This window comes from Delphinus delphis, chromosome 3 (assembly GCF_949987515.2).
Source record: "Delphinus delphis chromosome 3, mDelDel1.2, whole genome shotgun sequence".
NCBI classification, from domain to species: Eukaryota; Metazoa; Chordata; class Mammalia; order Artiodactyla; family Delphinidae; genus Delphinus; species Delphinus delphis.
This window is the reverse complement of record NC_082685.1, coordinates 118,813,598-118,829,633: the sequence shown is the minus strand read 5'-3', so window position 1 is coordinate 118,829,633 and position 16,036 is coordinate 118,813,598. Positions and strand designations below refer to the sequence as shown.

The 16,036-nt window shown below is 40.4% G+C and overlaps 1 protein-coding gene across 2 annotated transcripts in view; it reads left to right on the top strand.

Moving 5' to 3' along the window:
- The window catches only part of PIK3R1 (phosphoinositide-3-kinase regulatory subunit 1), an 86,021-nt gene that overhangs the window by 7,723 nt on the left and 62,262 nt on the right, over positions 1-16,036 (top strand). For both annotated transcript variants that reach the window (XM_060009387.1, XM_060009389.2), the window contains exon 2: positions 3,463-4,182. In XM_060009387.1, coding sequence (XP_059865370.1) covers positions 3,849-4,182 — 334 coding nt within the window. In that variant the 5' untranslated portion in view covers positions 3,463-3,848. The remainder of the gene's footprint in view (positions 1-3,462; positions 4,183-16,036) is intronic.

Here is a 16,036-nt window from a genome sequence, read left to right as displayed (position 1 = left end):
GTTTGGATTGGTCTTCCTGGCCTTGACGGTGGAGTCCCTGAAGATGAGTGGTGTGTGCTGCCTATGGTCCAAGAGTCATAGAAGATCTGGGCTTCTCTTGGTCAGTTGAGGGCCCAGAGTTCTGCATAGGATTCTTCTGCACAGAAAGTAAGGCGGTTCTTACAAACGGTGGGGGAGGGGGACTTTGTAGAGACAGGTAGATCTCTGGCATCTATGGCGGGAATTGTTACTCTAAAGTCTGGTCTTACTGAAGTCTTTGGGTTCCTCAGGGTTCTTTATCTCCTTGCAGGGATTTAGCCTCAGGCCAATGTAAACACAGTTTTTAGGTTTGTAAAACCTTGAGCAGACCTGGATCTTTTCTTACTGCAGTGTCCCCTGGTGAGGGACATGCATAGCTACCTGCATAGGTGCGCCGTGAGCAGGGCTTGGCGATTGCTGAGAGCCGTGTAGCGGGGAGAGGAGGAATTGAGGTAGACAGAGTAGGAGGGAGAGAGGGGAATTATTATACTCCCCATTCTGTTAAGAATCTCACCAAACTGGCCTCCTGGGCTGTTGAAATAGAGGAAGACATAGGCAGCAGCTGGCGGAAAGATCTACCCAGCCTACTAGTTGAGGATTTTTTTTTTTTTTTTTTCAAAAAAACATACATTGCCAGGAAAAGCTAACAAAAATTTCAAGGCAGATTTGGAGGAATTAAATTATTCTCAGGCATATTGCCTGGTTTCCAGGCATTTAGGGATATGTAAATTTTCATGTTCTGTGTCTCATTTGTAACAGAGTACATTAGTACTAAAAATGGGATTTGCTAGTTCTACATTTTCTTGTGAATTTATGCAGCGAATATTTAATTTGATTCTGGATCTAGCAAAAGGAGAGGCTGTCTTCAAACATAACATAGTTTATTTTTCTCATATGCTCTGCTGGCTGCTTTAATTTTTTTTCTCTGCCAACTGAAATACGAAGTAGAATACTACTGCAAATTAATATTCTTGCTACACAAAGATCTCCAGTGTTTGTTTTTCCTTCTTTTAATATGTAACTCTCCTAAGAGCGTTATTGTATTACAGCTAAGAGGCTTTAGCCATGTAAAGTTGAATACTTTACACTTCTGAATGCCAGCATAACAATTAATCTGTGATTAGATTTGCTTCTTAAGATGCCTACACCGCAGAGTGCCTATAATAATAAACTTCTAAAGGGCTCCATTCTTGAAAACTTATAAAAGCTCTCTTTGACACAGCGTACCGAAATTGTGAGGCTATTGTTTTTATTGCTTTATTGTTCAGCCAGCTTAACTGAAAGCTGGCTGAGTTTGCTTTTCCTCTTTCTAACAAAGATAACGTGGAGAAATGAACGGAGCACGTAGTGTGTCCGTGTGCACATTGTTCTCTACTGTTCTAGCAGCTATCCAAGCTGCCTTACTGCCTCTCTAACTTAAAGAGCCTCTGACTCTCTAAGCCCTCTGCCTCTACTAGTTTAAGAAAAAAAAAAACTTGCATTTCCGTTTCCCCCTCCACTGAGCTTATCTTCATAGTGTGATCTGCAGCCATCTCTACTTTCTTTTTATTCCTTAACTCCTTAAACTCTGGTTACTCTTCTCAATACTATTAGACTAGAGTGGGCTTTCTCAAGTCCGTGATGATTCCACTATGGACAAAAGCCCCAGATGACCTAGCCCTGCCTGTTTCCCACTTCCAGAGGCCCCTGCAGGATTTAGTCTTAGAGATCACCTTTTCCTACCTGAACCCTCTTACCCCTTGTTTCCAGGACATTGCATTGTCTTCAGACCTTGACTTTCCCTCCTCAATGGCATTCATTGAACCTTGATGTTGGGTCCTTGGATCTTTTTTTTTTTTTTTTACTTTTAATATTTTCCCTCTGAGTTCCTTCATTCCATTGAGCTTGGCCTTGCCTTATATGCGGCTGATTACCAAGCCTCAGGTGTGTTTCCTCTCCTGAATCACAGACCAGGTTTTCCACGATCCACGCTTGCATTTGGGTGCCCAGCATCACCGTTAGCCCATCAGGCCTCCTGGCTTCCCTTTGCCTGATATTGGTAGCTCCATTCTTCTTGTGAACTCAGGATCAGGCACCTTTTGCTTCTTTCTTTTTCTTCTTCTTTTTTAAAAAAATATATATCATTTTCATTGCTTTTTAAGAAAGGAATCAACGTAAAATTAAAACAGTAATCAATGTTGGGATAAAAGAGAAAGTGCGAGAGAGAGAAGTTTTTCCTTTTTATTTTGTTTTTCCTTTTTATTTTGTGCTTGTATTTTCTGTACAATTTATACTTTCTATTTTACTTTTTTGCTAGGAAGGTACCAACAAAATGACCTATGCTCTGCTATTATGTACTAAGTTTTGTGTCTTTATTTCTTTGGCTTAAAAATACTAATATGTTGCTAAACAGACATACAGGTCAGTGTATCTCTCTGATAATCTCATGTCATGCAGAAATGAACTCTAAAATAGCTGGCAGAGTGGATCCTCTTTAAGGTCCAGCAGTCAGCTAGTACCTTGAACCTTGGCTCAGCCCTCCAGCCTGGGAAGAGCCCCTTCCTCTTGGCTTCTCTGCCATCCTGTTTCTCATATGCTGCAGTCTGTCCGTTTCCCCAACCAGGATCCAGTACCCAGTACCGTGTGCTTCTCTCTTTCTTGATCCATTTTTCAGCATTGCCACGTACCACACATGCTTCTTTCTCCCTTACTTCAGTCCTCCCCTTTCCGTACCTTCTGCTGCCACTTTGGTTCATGCCTTCATGGCCACTTGCCCAGATGGCTGCAAAACACCTTTCATGGCTCTCCTCTTCTGTCCCTACGCCAGTCCCTTCCACGCACCAGGATTAGACTGAGGTTCTTCAAGTGCCGCTCTGGTCTTGTTGTTCCCCTCTCTCCAAGCCTTTTTCCAGCTCCCCAGTGTAGATTGCATCACTCATAAACTCGACACGGGTGTGTGTGATGTTTGTTATACAACCCCTGCTTATCTTTCTAACCCGGACGTGATGTTCCCTCTTCGGCTTCACACATACCGGTCTGCCTGTTCTAGCTCTTCCCAGAATATGACAAGTGCTTCATCACGTCTGTACCTAAGATCATGCCACACGTTCTCTTCTGTCTTCAGATGCCTGCAGTGAGATGTGGTCTCTCCCTTGTTTGAACTCCCTAGCATTCAGTCTCTGCTCTCTTATGACATTTACCTAGTGTTATAGATCCTTGTGTCCTGTCTTATCTCTGAGATGTTGCCACATTCCAGCATCCCTCCCACGCTGCCGAGTGTTCTTAGAAGGCTGGGACTGCCTGCCTCACTAATCTTTGTTGTGTATACCATGTCAAGCAAAAGCATACTGGCCTGTGTACGTCTGCCAGGTTGATTAAGTACTTGTTGAATGGAAGTCGAAATTCAGATTCACACAGATGGCCAAGTGTGCCGTTGATTCATAAGTCTTGTTTTCCCTTTGCTAGGTGCAGCTCGCATGTGGTGTGCGCCACAGTCAAATCAGATGACAGATGGACAGTGTGACAAGAGTGTCAGAAAGGATCGGGCCTCGAAGGGAGAGTCAGCCCTGAGTCAATGTGTTGACGAGTTGCTGAAAAGGAAGCCGGTGGGAAGACTGCGGCCACAGAGGAAGTGAGCCCTGACTTCAGTCACACCCTTGATGGAGGACAGATGGACGGCCGGATGGCCAATCACCTCTCCTCTTAAACCTTTGGAGAGTTATCCTTTATCCCCTGCTGGACGTGTATTAGGAATCTTAACACACTCTCTGAATTCACTTTCCATAGAAACGTCAGGTTAGACTGCAGTGTGCAGCCAGCCTCAGCTGTCGCATGGTCGCAGGTCGGCAGCCATGAGCGCCGAGGGGTACCAGTACAGGGCGCTGTACGACTATAAAAAGGAGCGGGAAGAAGACATTGACTTGCACTTGGGGGACGTACTGACTGTGAATAAAGGGTCCTTAGTAGCTCTTGGATTCAGTGATGGACAAGAAGCCAGGCCTGAAGAAATCGGCTGGTTAAATGGCTATAACGAGACCACTGGGGAGAGGGGGGACTTTCCGGGAACTTACGTAGAATACATTGGAAGGAAAAAGATCTCACCGCCCACACCAAAGCCCCGGCCACCTCGACCCCTTCCTGTTGCACCAGGTTCTTCAAAAACTGAAGCAGACAGTGAGCAGCAAGGTCAGTATTGATGAGTGATTGCTTCATGACTGCTTTTTTTTTTTTTTTTTTTTTTTAAAGGAAAAGTCTCACGTTGGTTGAGCTGGGCTGAAACGGTCTGGGCAGAAGTTGTTTTGGCAACTTTACCTGAATTTATGTATGGTGCATAAAAGTTTGGTCAATCATTACATGGCTAGAAATTTGTGTTTGTGGGGTGGAGGGTTGTTATAAAACTAGGGTGGTGATATCTGAGGACCTTTTTCAGTTAGTGTCTCAAAACACTATTATTAGAGTTGCCATGGAATTAAACACCTTTTGCATTCTTATTCTTGTAACTGGTATTATATACCTAAATAATCATTTTGGGAAAGTAGAGGGTAAGTCTAATGTACGTATATTTAACATTAATTTGATCTGCATGGAAAATGGAGAGAGTAATAAAATGACCACAGAACTCAACAGAGAAGAAACCATTGCTTTTGTAACCTGGTGTCTACCTCTTGGTTTCCTCTCCAGGAATGCTTGCTGAAGCTGAAACTCTATCCTGTAGTTAGTGTAGGCGCACAGGGAGTCCTCTTCCTGCCTGGGTAGTGTCATCCGTAGCATTAATGCCAATAGTGTGCTTGGCCTTCATGAGAAAAAAAAAAAAAAATCACTGAATATTTTTCTCAAGTGGAACACACCTTGATCCAAAGCCCACTCATTGTTCATTGGAGATGGTCCCCACTTCAGCTCTGAGCACAGCTGTTCCTTAAGGTATTTCTTCTGTTCAGTTTCACACAGAGACGAGCCTTTTACTCCGCTTTGCTGTTAACAGCCTTGTCAAATCATTCATTTCTTCACTGGTAAATCTCAAGCATTGTTCCCCCTGTCTAATCTTTTTCCCAGAGAATGAGAAAGGCGTGGAAAGATGTGTTTCAGATGGGTGGACTCAACTGCGGTGGTTATGTGTCAAGTAAAACTGACTGTGGGCATCACGGTGTATTTCTGGAAGAGATCCTGTTCCTATTGTGTCTTCTTTAATGTTGGCTTATTTTAGCACAAATGAATGAGGTACCGGGAGTGAAGAAGCAGAATGCAAGGGTAAATGGAATTGGGAATATTTCATAAATGTCGAAGAACTCACTAAGGACACTTGAAGGGAAGAGCTTTCCTCTTCCCATCCCAACCCAAAAGGGATACTTGTTTTATAAACATTATACTGTACTTTAGAAATAATATTCAAATGATACGTTTTACTTGACAGTTCAAAAGCAAAAGTTAGGTTTTTTTCTAGATGAATCAAAAAAACTTGACTCTGAAAGTTTTTTGTATATATGTAATATATATACGATTTTGTCATTTTATATATATATATATATATATAATTATATATAATTTTGTCAACCATTGTGTTTCTTGCATAGTTTCACTTAGCTGAGGGGAGGTATATACATAATTGTTTTTTCCTACCAAACTACATATTTTTAATTTGACTTTTGATTTTTTTACGTTACGTTTACACTTCCTAATATGTAGTCTAATTCAAAAGGAAAAATGATATAATTTCTCCTGGCATACAAAAGATTACAGACTTATAAAAATATCTGAGTCAGGTCAGAAAAGATCATTTAAAAGGGGTACCTTGTCAAGATTAGGGACCAAAAGATTTTGTAAAAATAGCTTCTAAACAAAAATTGCATTTGATATTTTCATTTGGATATAGTATACGGAAAAGCAAGTCTTTCCTTAAAAATGATTTTCTCTTTGTAGGATCTAAACTATTTTATAACGCTTTCGTTCTCACGTAATGTGGTAACAACTGAGATTTTTAACAGCTTTTTCTTTTTTTTTTTTTTTTAATACATAGAAAGAGTAACATGAAATATTTTAGCGGAGTTTAAGAAAGAGACCCACGGTAATGGGCATTAAAGTATTAGAGCAGGCCTGAATATAAATGAGAAATTAGGAGCAATTGAAAGGTTGAAAAGACAGTATGGGGAGTTGGGTGGGGAGTTGAGGTACTAAATATTAGATTTTCTACAAATGTTACTCTTGCATTCTCATTTAAGTATGATTCCTATGAAATGAGGATTCCACAGCTCCTGCTAGTTGCATGTCAAATTGATATGGAAAGTAGTTGTAAGGACAGACTTATTTGTTGGAACCTGTGGGGCTTTAATTTCTTTTGCCTGAGGGTGTGTTTATTTGAAAAGTGTTTGCAGGGACAAATTATATGAAGGTGAGAAAGGATAGTACTTTTCTCTTCTTACTGTAATTGAATTCTTTCGCCTTTTTTTTCCTTTTTACTCCCTCACCTTACTTAGCCTGTTTTTCATGTTTGACTGTATTTTATTGAGAAGGTGACATGCAGGTCTCTTTTGCGGAGGGAGTGTTATGGGGACAGTGGGCACGCCCCCGAGATGAGCGTGGGATAAACCTACCTTTATGCCCCTCTCACCAGCTTCCCTCTTTGTATTTAAAAGAACGTTGTCTTTAAATTCTGCCCACAAGTAGCATCTGTGTGAGGAGTTCCCCCTGATGACAGAACCCACTTTTTGCTTTTCTTGCATGTTCCTGGAAAGAAGGCTGTGATGTCTCACGTTTTGGGGAAAAGAGAGTCAAAAACCCATTTGAAGATCTGATCCCCAGCTCCTGTCAGGAGAATGTACCTTCCACCCATCCAGTTTGCATACAGTTTTCTTATGAAGCCCTGGCCTAGTTTGGATTGAATTTGTATATTGGATAATCTTGTATTTCTTGGAGTTTAAATCATTCAGTAAATAGAACTGAGCCCCTATCTTGTGCTAGAAAGCAGGGATGAGAGATGAAGTCGGACCCGAGAGAGACGGCGTGCCCTCTGATGCCCTTTCCGGTTCTTCTCCCACCTCCTCGGGCCTCTGCTTGGACAGCTCTTCCTCAGCCGTCCTCTTAGCTGACCCACTCTCCACTCTTTGCGTAAAGCTTTCTTCTCAAGGAGGCTGGCTCTGCTCATCTCGTTTCACATACAATCTGCCCTTCTGCTTTTGCAAAGCATTTATCATCTAACCTACTCTAGAATTTACTTACCACATTGTTCGTTTATTATCTGTTCACTCTGGTAGATTGTTAAGCCCTGTGAGGGCAGGGGTCTTGGATGTCTCTCCATTATCCCAGTTACCTAGAACAGCATCGTAGGTGATTAGCAAGTGGACAGATGCTTGCTGTGGAAGCGCATCATCCAGCTGTTTCACATCCCACGTGACTCTGGAAGTGAGCCACGTGCTTGGTATGTCTCGTGCAGGCACACGGCTGAAACAGCCCATTCTGTTTTTAAACATCACGGTTTATTATTAGTCACATCATTCACATCTGAGGAATCTTGACCTGGCCTTGACCATTGCATGCTGTGTCTCCAAAGCTGTTATTTTTTACCCCATTTCCTAGGACGGGTAGTTCTGCGGGTGGGAAAGCATGTTGAGCTGAGAGTGTACTCTGTCAGCCACTTAAGCAAAGTTAATAGAGCACATGTCAAGATCAGCAAGTGTCCTCGGGCACAGATTTTATGCTGTCCCTCCCCCTCTTTTATCTCCTCTTTGCATGGAAGCTAAAATCACAGATATCAGCATCACATTTCATTTTCCCACAGCCCAGTAAAGCCCTGTTTTACCTTCTTTGGAGAGAACCTCTTCCCCGTCTGGTGCAGGTGAACGGTGTGATGGGGGTGCACAATGGGTGGTACATGCTCCTTAGGGGAGCTCTTGAAAGACCATCTTCCTGCTCTTTCTGCATTCAGCGGTGCTTCCATATTTCCCCTGACACAAGGAAATGAGTTGATGGAAGTGGGGATTTAGGAATAAGAGAATCAAACTGTATTCCTTTCATAAGTAAGCTGTCCAGTGGGACTATTTCTTGAGACAGTATTTTGAGAGCCTTTGATTAAAGTCACACTAATCCAGAATATTTAGACTAGTGAGATTCCATGACCACATCAGTTTGTATAGGATGTTGAAATCTGCTAGCTTGAGAGATCACTTAGGAATCTGAGTTCATCCCCACTTCCATCCCCCATCTGCACACCCCTCCCCCAGCTCCCACTCTGGACTCTGACAGTGGGTCCCAGCTGGTCCTACATATAAAACATAAAGCACACATTTGGTGTGGGCTGTTTTAAACTTTGATCAAAATTCCTTCTAAACAGAAGAAGAGAAAAGCCTGCAGCTTGTGTTTGCTTTCATGGTCTCCCCAGCCACGTGATTTTTCCATTTTTCACACTCAGCATTTGAGTGTCCCTCCACGGTTGTCGCCCCCTGTCTAGAAAGCAAGGCTGTAATACATCACATAGATTGACTACACTGTACAGAGGTCGCAGAGGATGGTGACCCGATCCCAAATTATACACCTTTGCTGAGCCCCCTGGTCGGAACGTACTGCTGTTACTCACAGAAATAGTCCCTGTGAAAGTAGTTTGCTTTGCTTCACGAATTCCTGCCTTTATGAATTCTGTTTTAGTTCAGAAGCTGCCTTGTCATAACTTTCCTCACCTTTTCTCCTGCTTAAGTGAGACTTTGCTGTGAAGCGGGAGGACTGTGGTTAACCGCCCCCAGTGATGGGGTGAGACCTCTGGCTTTGGTGCTGACTCCCTGTTTTTCATTGGATCACTGTGTTTTGGGAAGCAAGCAGGCCTGGTTGCAGGATATTTGAAGATCAGGGCCTTGGAGTCCTGTCTTTAATTTCTGACCCACCAGAAAAATTAATCAGAACAGTAGAGATTTTTACCCAGATGTAAACATATACCTGTTTTTTGTTTGTTTGTTTGGGGATTTGTTTGTTTGTTTGTTTTTCTTTTTGGCCACACAGCAAGGCTTTCAGGGTCTTAGTTCCCCGACCAGGGATTGAACCCGGGCCCCGGCAGTGAAAGAGCTGAGTCCTAACCACTGGACCGCCAGGAAATTCCCGACATGTAAGTGTTTGCCCTTCGTGTTTTAGTAGGAAGTGACATCTGAAAGATGTCATCAATATAATTGATTAAAGAGCAGGCCTGAAAAAAACAAATGTGGTGATCATTTTTGATAAAATCAGATGAGCCTAACCAGTTCTCTTATGACAGACTGTATCACTCAGGCATTTAGTTACATATGATAACAGTTCTCCCTCTCAGGAGCACCAGCGTTTCTATTCTTCTTACTAAATTCTTGATTTTTAAGACGTTTTCCCTGTTAATTTTAAATTTAATTCTTTTGTTTCCCCAGAAATGTGAAGGAGAAAGTAACCCTAATAAACAATTTCCATATCCACAGTTATTTGAAAAGGAAATTGAGAAGAAGAGAAAGTGTTCTCGCCTTTGCTGCTTTTTAGCAGAAAGGTTCTGCCCCGAGCTGGCCCAGCCATGTTAGAAATTAACAGGGCTCCCAGAGGTGGGATGGGCAGGAAGGTCCCCTTGTCTCCCAGAGAGGAGAGGACTCCTCCCTCCCTCCTCCTCTCTGTCATTAGACAGGAAGGATTTGATTCTCGCTTTCCTGGAGCTGCGGTGACAGCTAAGTTCAGGGTTACAGATAAGACATTATTTGAGGAAAAGCTTTTCTGCCAGGCTACCATGGCATGTGTCATTTAGAATCACAGCTGTAGTATGCAAATTATATATATTTTTTTACTTAAGTGAGATATATGTTCAGAGGCTTTCATCAAGGCTGCTGGCTCTAGAGATTTCACTCTGTGTTCTTCTTTCCAAAATGGGTAAAGGGTCCAATGTCCATGTCTGTATAACCAAATAAAGCCCTCACACTTCTGATTCGAGCAGGAGCTGTGTAAGTGGAGTGATCCTATTTTGTTTACTAGCCACCAAGGTAATGTTGATGTTCTAATACAGTTTTCTTTGTCATGAAAGTAGAATTCTGTATGTTAAAAGTGTTTCTATTTTTAAATTTTTAGCTTAGTTGTCAATAGATCCTTTGGTAACTTTGAAGTCGGTCTTCCCTTGTTTGTAGGTGAATGCATCTTTGTCTAAAACAGGCAAAATTCTGATTAACAAACACTTCTCCACTAAGTCAGAGTTTGAGAAAATAAATGTTCAAAATTCTGAAATCCAACAACAAATGGCACCTTATATGCTAAGTAGCTTCCAAAAAGGGGAGAATCTGGTACCTCTGGCAAATAAGAATACCAAGTATTAGATGCCATTTACATATCCATGTTTTTCTCAGTAAAAGAAAGCAGATGTTAGCAGTACAGCTGGCTGTTGCATATTTGTGTCTTTGTTGCTAACAAATTTCCATGAGGAAGGACGTAAAATTGGTTTGAAGGCTAAAATAGGAGAAAATAACTTGGTATTTTAACTAGAAATGAGAAGGATAATTGCATGATGGATTATATCTTAATTTTTGAGGTCTTGATTGAGTTTATAGCATTCAGTATCAAAACAGTGTTTTCAGTTTCAATAAAATAATCTAAATAGAGAAGGTCAAAGCGAATTAGAAATTGACTGTATTTTAATTACTTGGGTACAGTTTCCCTAAAATATCAAGTTTAATGAAATGTTGTCAGAATACTTTATAAACGCATCATTCCTACTTACTAGTTGATGTAAAAGACCGTGATATTTTGCTTCGGCTACAATAATTCCATACACTGTACATTTAAAAAATGTTCTGATGAAATATAACTTTGCAATTAAAAACAAAACAAACAAGCAGCAGATCTTTCTGTTTAATTTTGCATGGAGAACTTTGTCCTAGTGGCTTTATGCCACCTAAAGTATGGCTGTCATTTTCAGGAATACCTTCTCTGTTCTGTTTCTTGCTTGGGGGTGTTTGTATTCATCTATTTATCTCTTCTCAGTTGGTAGCTTGTTTTGTGCAATGCTTATAGATTCTCCTGTCCTATCACAATTTGATGCGTATTGACGTTCCCACTGTGAGTTTATACACTGTATTGTAGAAGACTATTTGTAATTTGATGATCAAATCTGATATCCAAGATGGTAAAGATGTAGCCATAAGTGAAATATAAATCCCTGTGGTATATTATTTGAATCAGAAATTCCACTCTGCTTTGCTTTCTGTAAATTCCATAACCCTTCTAATCCCAGTGTTCTCTACTTTTAAAACAAGAAGTAGACGCTATGTCTTCTGAATTCTGGCTGTATTTTTATTTTAACCTCTTACTGACACTTGATCAGTAAAAGTTTCTCCATTCCTACTCATAAGAATTGTTGGAGAAACAAAACGCAGGTGTAAGTTCTCACTAGTACTGTTTCCCCAGTAGTGCAGCCCAGAAGCTAGAAGGGAAAATAATGAAGGAACTCAGAGAAATAAGCAAAGATGGTTGGGCAGATGCGCTCACATGACCTCACTGTAAGATCTGATTGGAGGTTGGTCCTTGGGATGATATAGGATTGTTGCTAATGAAAGCACCAAATTGGTACCAAGTTTTTGCAAATCTACATACTGTATGATTTTAAGATCTGTTTCACCAAGTGTGAGAATTTATGCTCTAACTCTGTTGGTGGGCACTCAGCAGTTGCTGACATCAAAATTGATTTGAGATTCTTCCCGTTTTACACATTGTAGTTTATCAGCGAATTCAAAGACATTGATGGAATGCCTCCCTTGGACTGTGTCTGTGTGGCATAGCTACACTTGTTGACATGATATGTGCTCAGAGTTCCTAGGGATTTTTCTAGTGGGTTTTTCGTTAAATTTTCCAAGGCAGATAGAAGGTGATGTTTTTAACATTTGCCTATTCAGGTTATAAAGATTTGTTTATTCAGACCTCTTCAAATTTATGTGATAGCAGTGTTAAAATATGTACGCAAGAGAGAACACATTAGCATAGGCATTATGTGAGTCTTCATTGTAAAGCCAGAGGGACTGTTGGGTGGTCAGTGTTATATTCCAAATTTTACCATAAGGAGCAAAACTGCCATAGTGCCTTCATACTGCACGAGGTACCACCGTCACAGCGAGAGACAGTCAGCGTTGGTTCCAACTTGCTACTGGGTTTTGGAAAATGCAATTTTCAAAATGACTTGAGGTTGTTCATAAGATAATCTATTGTGAATCCGCATTAAACACTGCTGGCTTTATTTTTTATCCTGTTTAAAAATTTTCTAATGTTTAAGAATGTTGCTCCTTTATCAGTAAATAGTTCACTTGAAATATCTTTCTATTCCTGTTCTTAACTATAGAAACGTAGTTGAATATTTATATCATTATTAATTTATAATTTCCGAGTATTTTACAACATTGCTTACTTAGGTCTTACCATGTTTTTTCAGGGAGCAAAAAGTAAATTTTCCATTTTCAAAGGAGACAGGTGCAAAGAAATTTGAGCAAGATGTGACTTTATTGCTAAATAATCGTGATTATCGACAAAGTACCAAGGAACGAGATGTAATGAATTTGGTTAGAACATATCAAAGTATATATTAGAGTCATTGTCCCATGTTTCCCCATGGGTCTATTTAAATATTGAAAATGGCTTTTTCCAAATAGTCCCTAAAAATTTGCTGACTTACTATTTGCCAAGCATTCTGCTCAGCATTTTAAAGACATTTTTCATTTGATCCCTACAGCCACCCTGCAAATATGGCGTTAGAACCACTTTCCAGATTAAGGAACTAAAGCTCAAATGATTGTGTAAATATTTAAAAAGGAGGGGGCTCCCTAGGAGGAGCATTCAGAGGGTTCAGGAACACTCCAGAAGGCAGTCGTGTGGGTCTTGTTCAGCAGTCCTTTGTGAAGTTATCAGTAACTGAAGGAACCGGCTCTTTTCTGCTTTTTGGGTGGTCTGTAATTATGTCTGTTTTATCTGTTAAGTTTCATTGGCTGTTACATGCGTACCATCACACAAATTATCTTGTTTTACCTACAACTTATAGCATTTTCTTACGTCTGCTAAATATATGAAAGAGTTGAGTTACAAAGAGACTGATAAGGCCATGAACCTGAGACAAAGTTTGGGGTTGTATGTGTGTATGTGCAGTTTTTCTCAAATACACCTTGATCAGATACTCAAAAGTTGTGTACCGTTGATAAGTGATTCTCCTTCCATTTCTGTTATTTTTGAAGAAGTTAAATGTCTGCTTCACATGTTTCCCTGAGCTTCACATTTTCTTACTTCTGATTCATAATTAAATCATTTTGGTTAAAATTGAGCAGGTTATTACTTGCTCCTTAAAAGCCAAAAGCGGAGGATATCCAGCATAAAAATTATGTGTTTTGGCATGTGGACAGCAGCTGCTTAAAGTCCCTAAGTATAAGAAATCTGAAGTGGACTCACATGAATCTGAAGTCTTGTACCTGAGTTCTGTCAAAATTAGCAGTAAACGCCATTTTTAAAGTTTGGCTAAATGACTAAATTCCTTTGAATGTCAAACTTTATTTCTCAGGAAAGTTAGTCACTGCCAAGTTTATAACATAAACATCATGTTTCTGTTACCTGAATTCCAAGGACAAGAGGGTAGATGAGGGCAAGTGAAAGGCACAGGTGAATTTAATCCTAGGTGTTTAACTTAAAAGGACACTGTGACATTGCACAGAGAGAGTCTCTCCAAGGACACGAGCGCCCGTAAAAATTCTTGGATGCTTTTATTGTTTTATTTTTTCCCCCCCAGTTAAAAAAGAAACTTATTTAAAAGTTTCCTGATTTAAAAAGGTCTTTGCCTGGTAGCTCTGACACACTTCTCACTAGAGTCTCTAAGAAGGTAGAGAAACGTCCTTATATTCTAAACAGTTATAAAAACTAGAACTAGCAGGAGAAGTGTCTACTGTAAACCAAATGGAACTGGGTTTAAAAACACAGGCAGAATAAGTTTTGACCACCTAAAAATAGGTAGGCAGAGACATGTCCTCCCCAACTCTGCCTGTAATTCAGAAAGAGCCTAGCAGCTGTCCCCAGAATGCTCTTCCTTTCCTCTTTCTAATCTCCCCAACAGTGCCTTTTTATTCAGTGGAAGGTCATAACTCAGAAAATAACCAGGCAGAGCTGGGAGGGTGGGGTAGGGGCATTGTTAATACTGTTACCTCTTGAGAATCTTACTCCACAAAAGTAAAGTGTTGGAGGTGGGGTAGAGTTAGACCCGTGTTTCCTGAGGCTTTCAATATTGTTAGAGTCCTCCATCCTTCAGAGCCTCAGAAAGCCTGGCAGTAAAGGTAGGAGAAGGTTTGCTTTCAGCAAAACTGTATTGAAATGAAAATCACATTGGAAATTGGCCTGGGAACTGTTCATCTCAACCTGCCTAACTCTTGGTCTGAAGCCAGCACCCACGTGGATCAAGAGTAGCTCAGAGCAGGGCTTCCCTGGTGGCACAGTGGTTGAGAGTCCGCCTGCCGATGCAGACGACGCGGGTTCGTGCCCCGGTCCGGGAGGATCCCACATGCCGCGGAGCGGCTGGGCCCGTGAGCCATGGCCGCTGAGCCTGCACGTCCGGAGCCTGTGCTCCGCAATGGGAGAGGCCATAACAGTGAGAGGCCCGCGTACAGCAAAAAAAAAAAAAAAAAAGAGTAGCTCAGAGCAAACACCAGGTCCAGGCAGATATCTCCCTGTATGGTGATCAATAAACAGGTGGAAAAAAAAATAGCTGAGCCTACTGAAAAACATTGCTCTGTAAAGGAAAGGAGAGATTGTATCAAAGATTTGAAGGAAGAATAGACCTCCAGCAATGGCCCAAATGAAAGAGGGGCAGAAAGTAGATGATTATGAGCTGAAAAGAACTGGATGGGATGAAATGGGAGTGAAACCGTTTAAAAAAAAAAAATTGTAAAGAAATTAAGAATGCAGTATAGCACATTAAAATCCATAGGAGAGGCAATAGAGAGTAGAATTAACACAGGTGAAAATAAAATTAATGTTGTAGAGAAGAAACTCAGAGCTCTTCCAGAATCGAAAGAGAAAAGAGATGAAAATGAAAGAGAAGATTGTAGATGCATAGTAAGAAGGTATAACATGGGGATTTTCAGTGTTGATGAATGAGTAATAAGTCATATCAAATGAAAAAGAACAAACATTATAAAAATAAGCATGCATGCATTTCGTGCAGATTTGGAAGCGTGGTCCACATTGTTTAGATGAAATCAATGACAGGCCACCTCTAGATATGTTTTGGCAATTTTTTTTTTAATTATAAGAATGCTGTTAAACGTCTTTCCAAAATATCTGGTTAACTATCAAGGAGCAGAATTCAGGCTTCCTTGTCTTTTGTAGCAGTAAATGCCAAAAGATGGTGGATGCAGAGTTTTGAGGAAGAAAGAAGGTGACTCAAGACCTTAATGTGTTGCTTCCTTATATATCATGTGGAAGGAATTGAGAGGCGTTCTCTGATAAGCAAGAGCTCAGTGAGATATATTCAACTTCTCATGTCACAAGGGCGAACTTCAAAATTGCCATTTCATTGTTAAGCTTTATAATTAGAAAGGCATAGTTTAAAAATGAATTCATTTTGATTAACTTAAAGAATAATTGCCAGAAGAATAAAACTGTAAGTTATATATTTTCCAAATACCTAGAAATACAAGGCGTATTCCAAAAAACAGACAACAAAGCATAAAATTATTATTGACGTGGGGAATGTCAGTACTATTGCTATGTATGAAAATTTACAGAAATACATGTATTAACATATATCTACATACATAAATATAAAGTTGAATTTATACCTACCTATATTTGTGCGTTCAACAAATACTAGTTTTGTGTCAGATGCTATGCTAACATTTTGCTACATTAACTTGTTACTTTTCATTAGAACTGTATGACATTGGCCTTACTATTATTATACCTGTTGTAAAGATAAAGAGATTAAAGCTTAATTAGATGATGGCCCATGGTCACACAGCTCAGGCAGGAGTTGGGGTTTGACCTCCAACCATGTGACTTTTGACCCAGAATTCTTAAGCAGCAGTGTGATACAGTGGAAGGG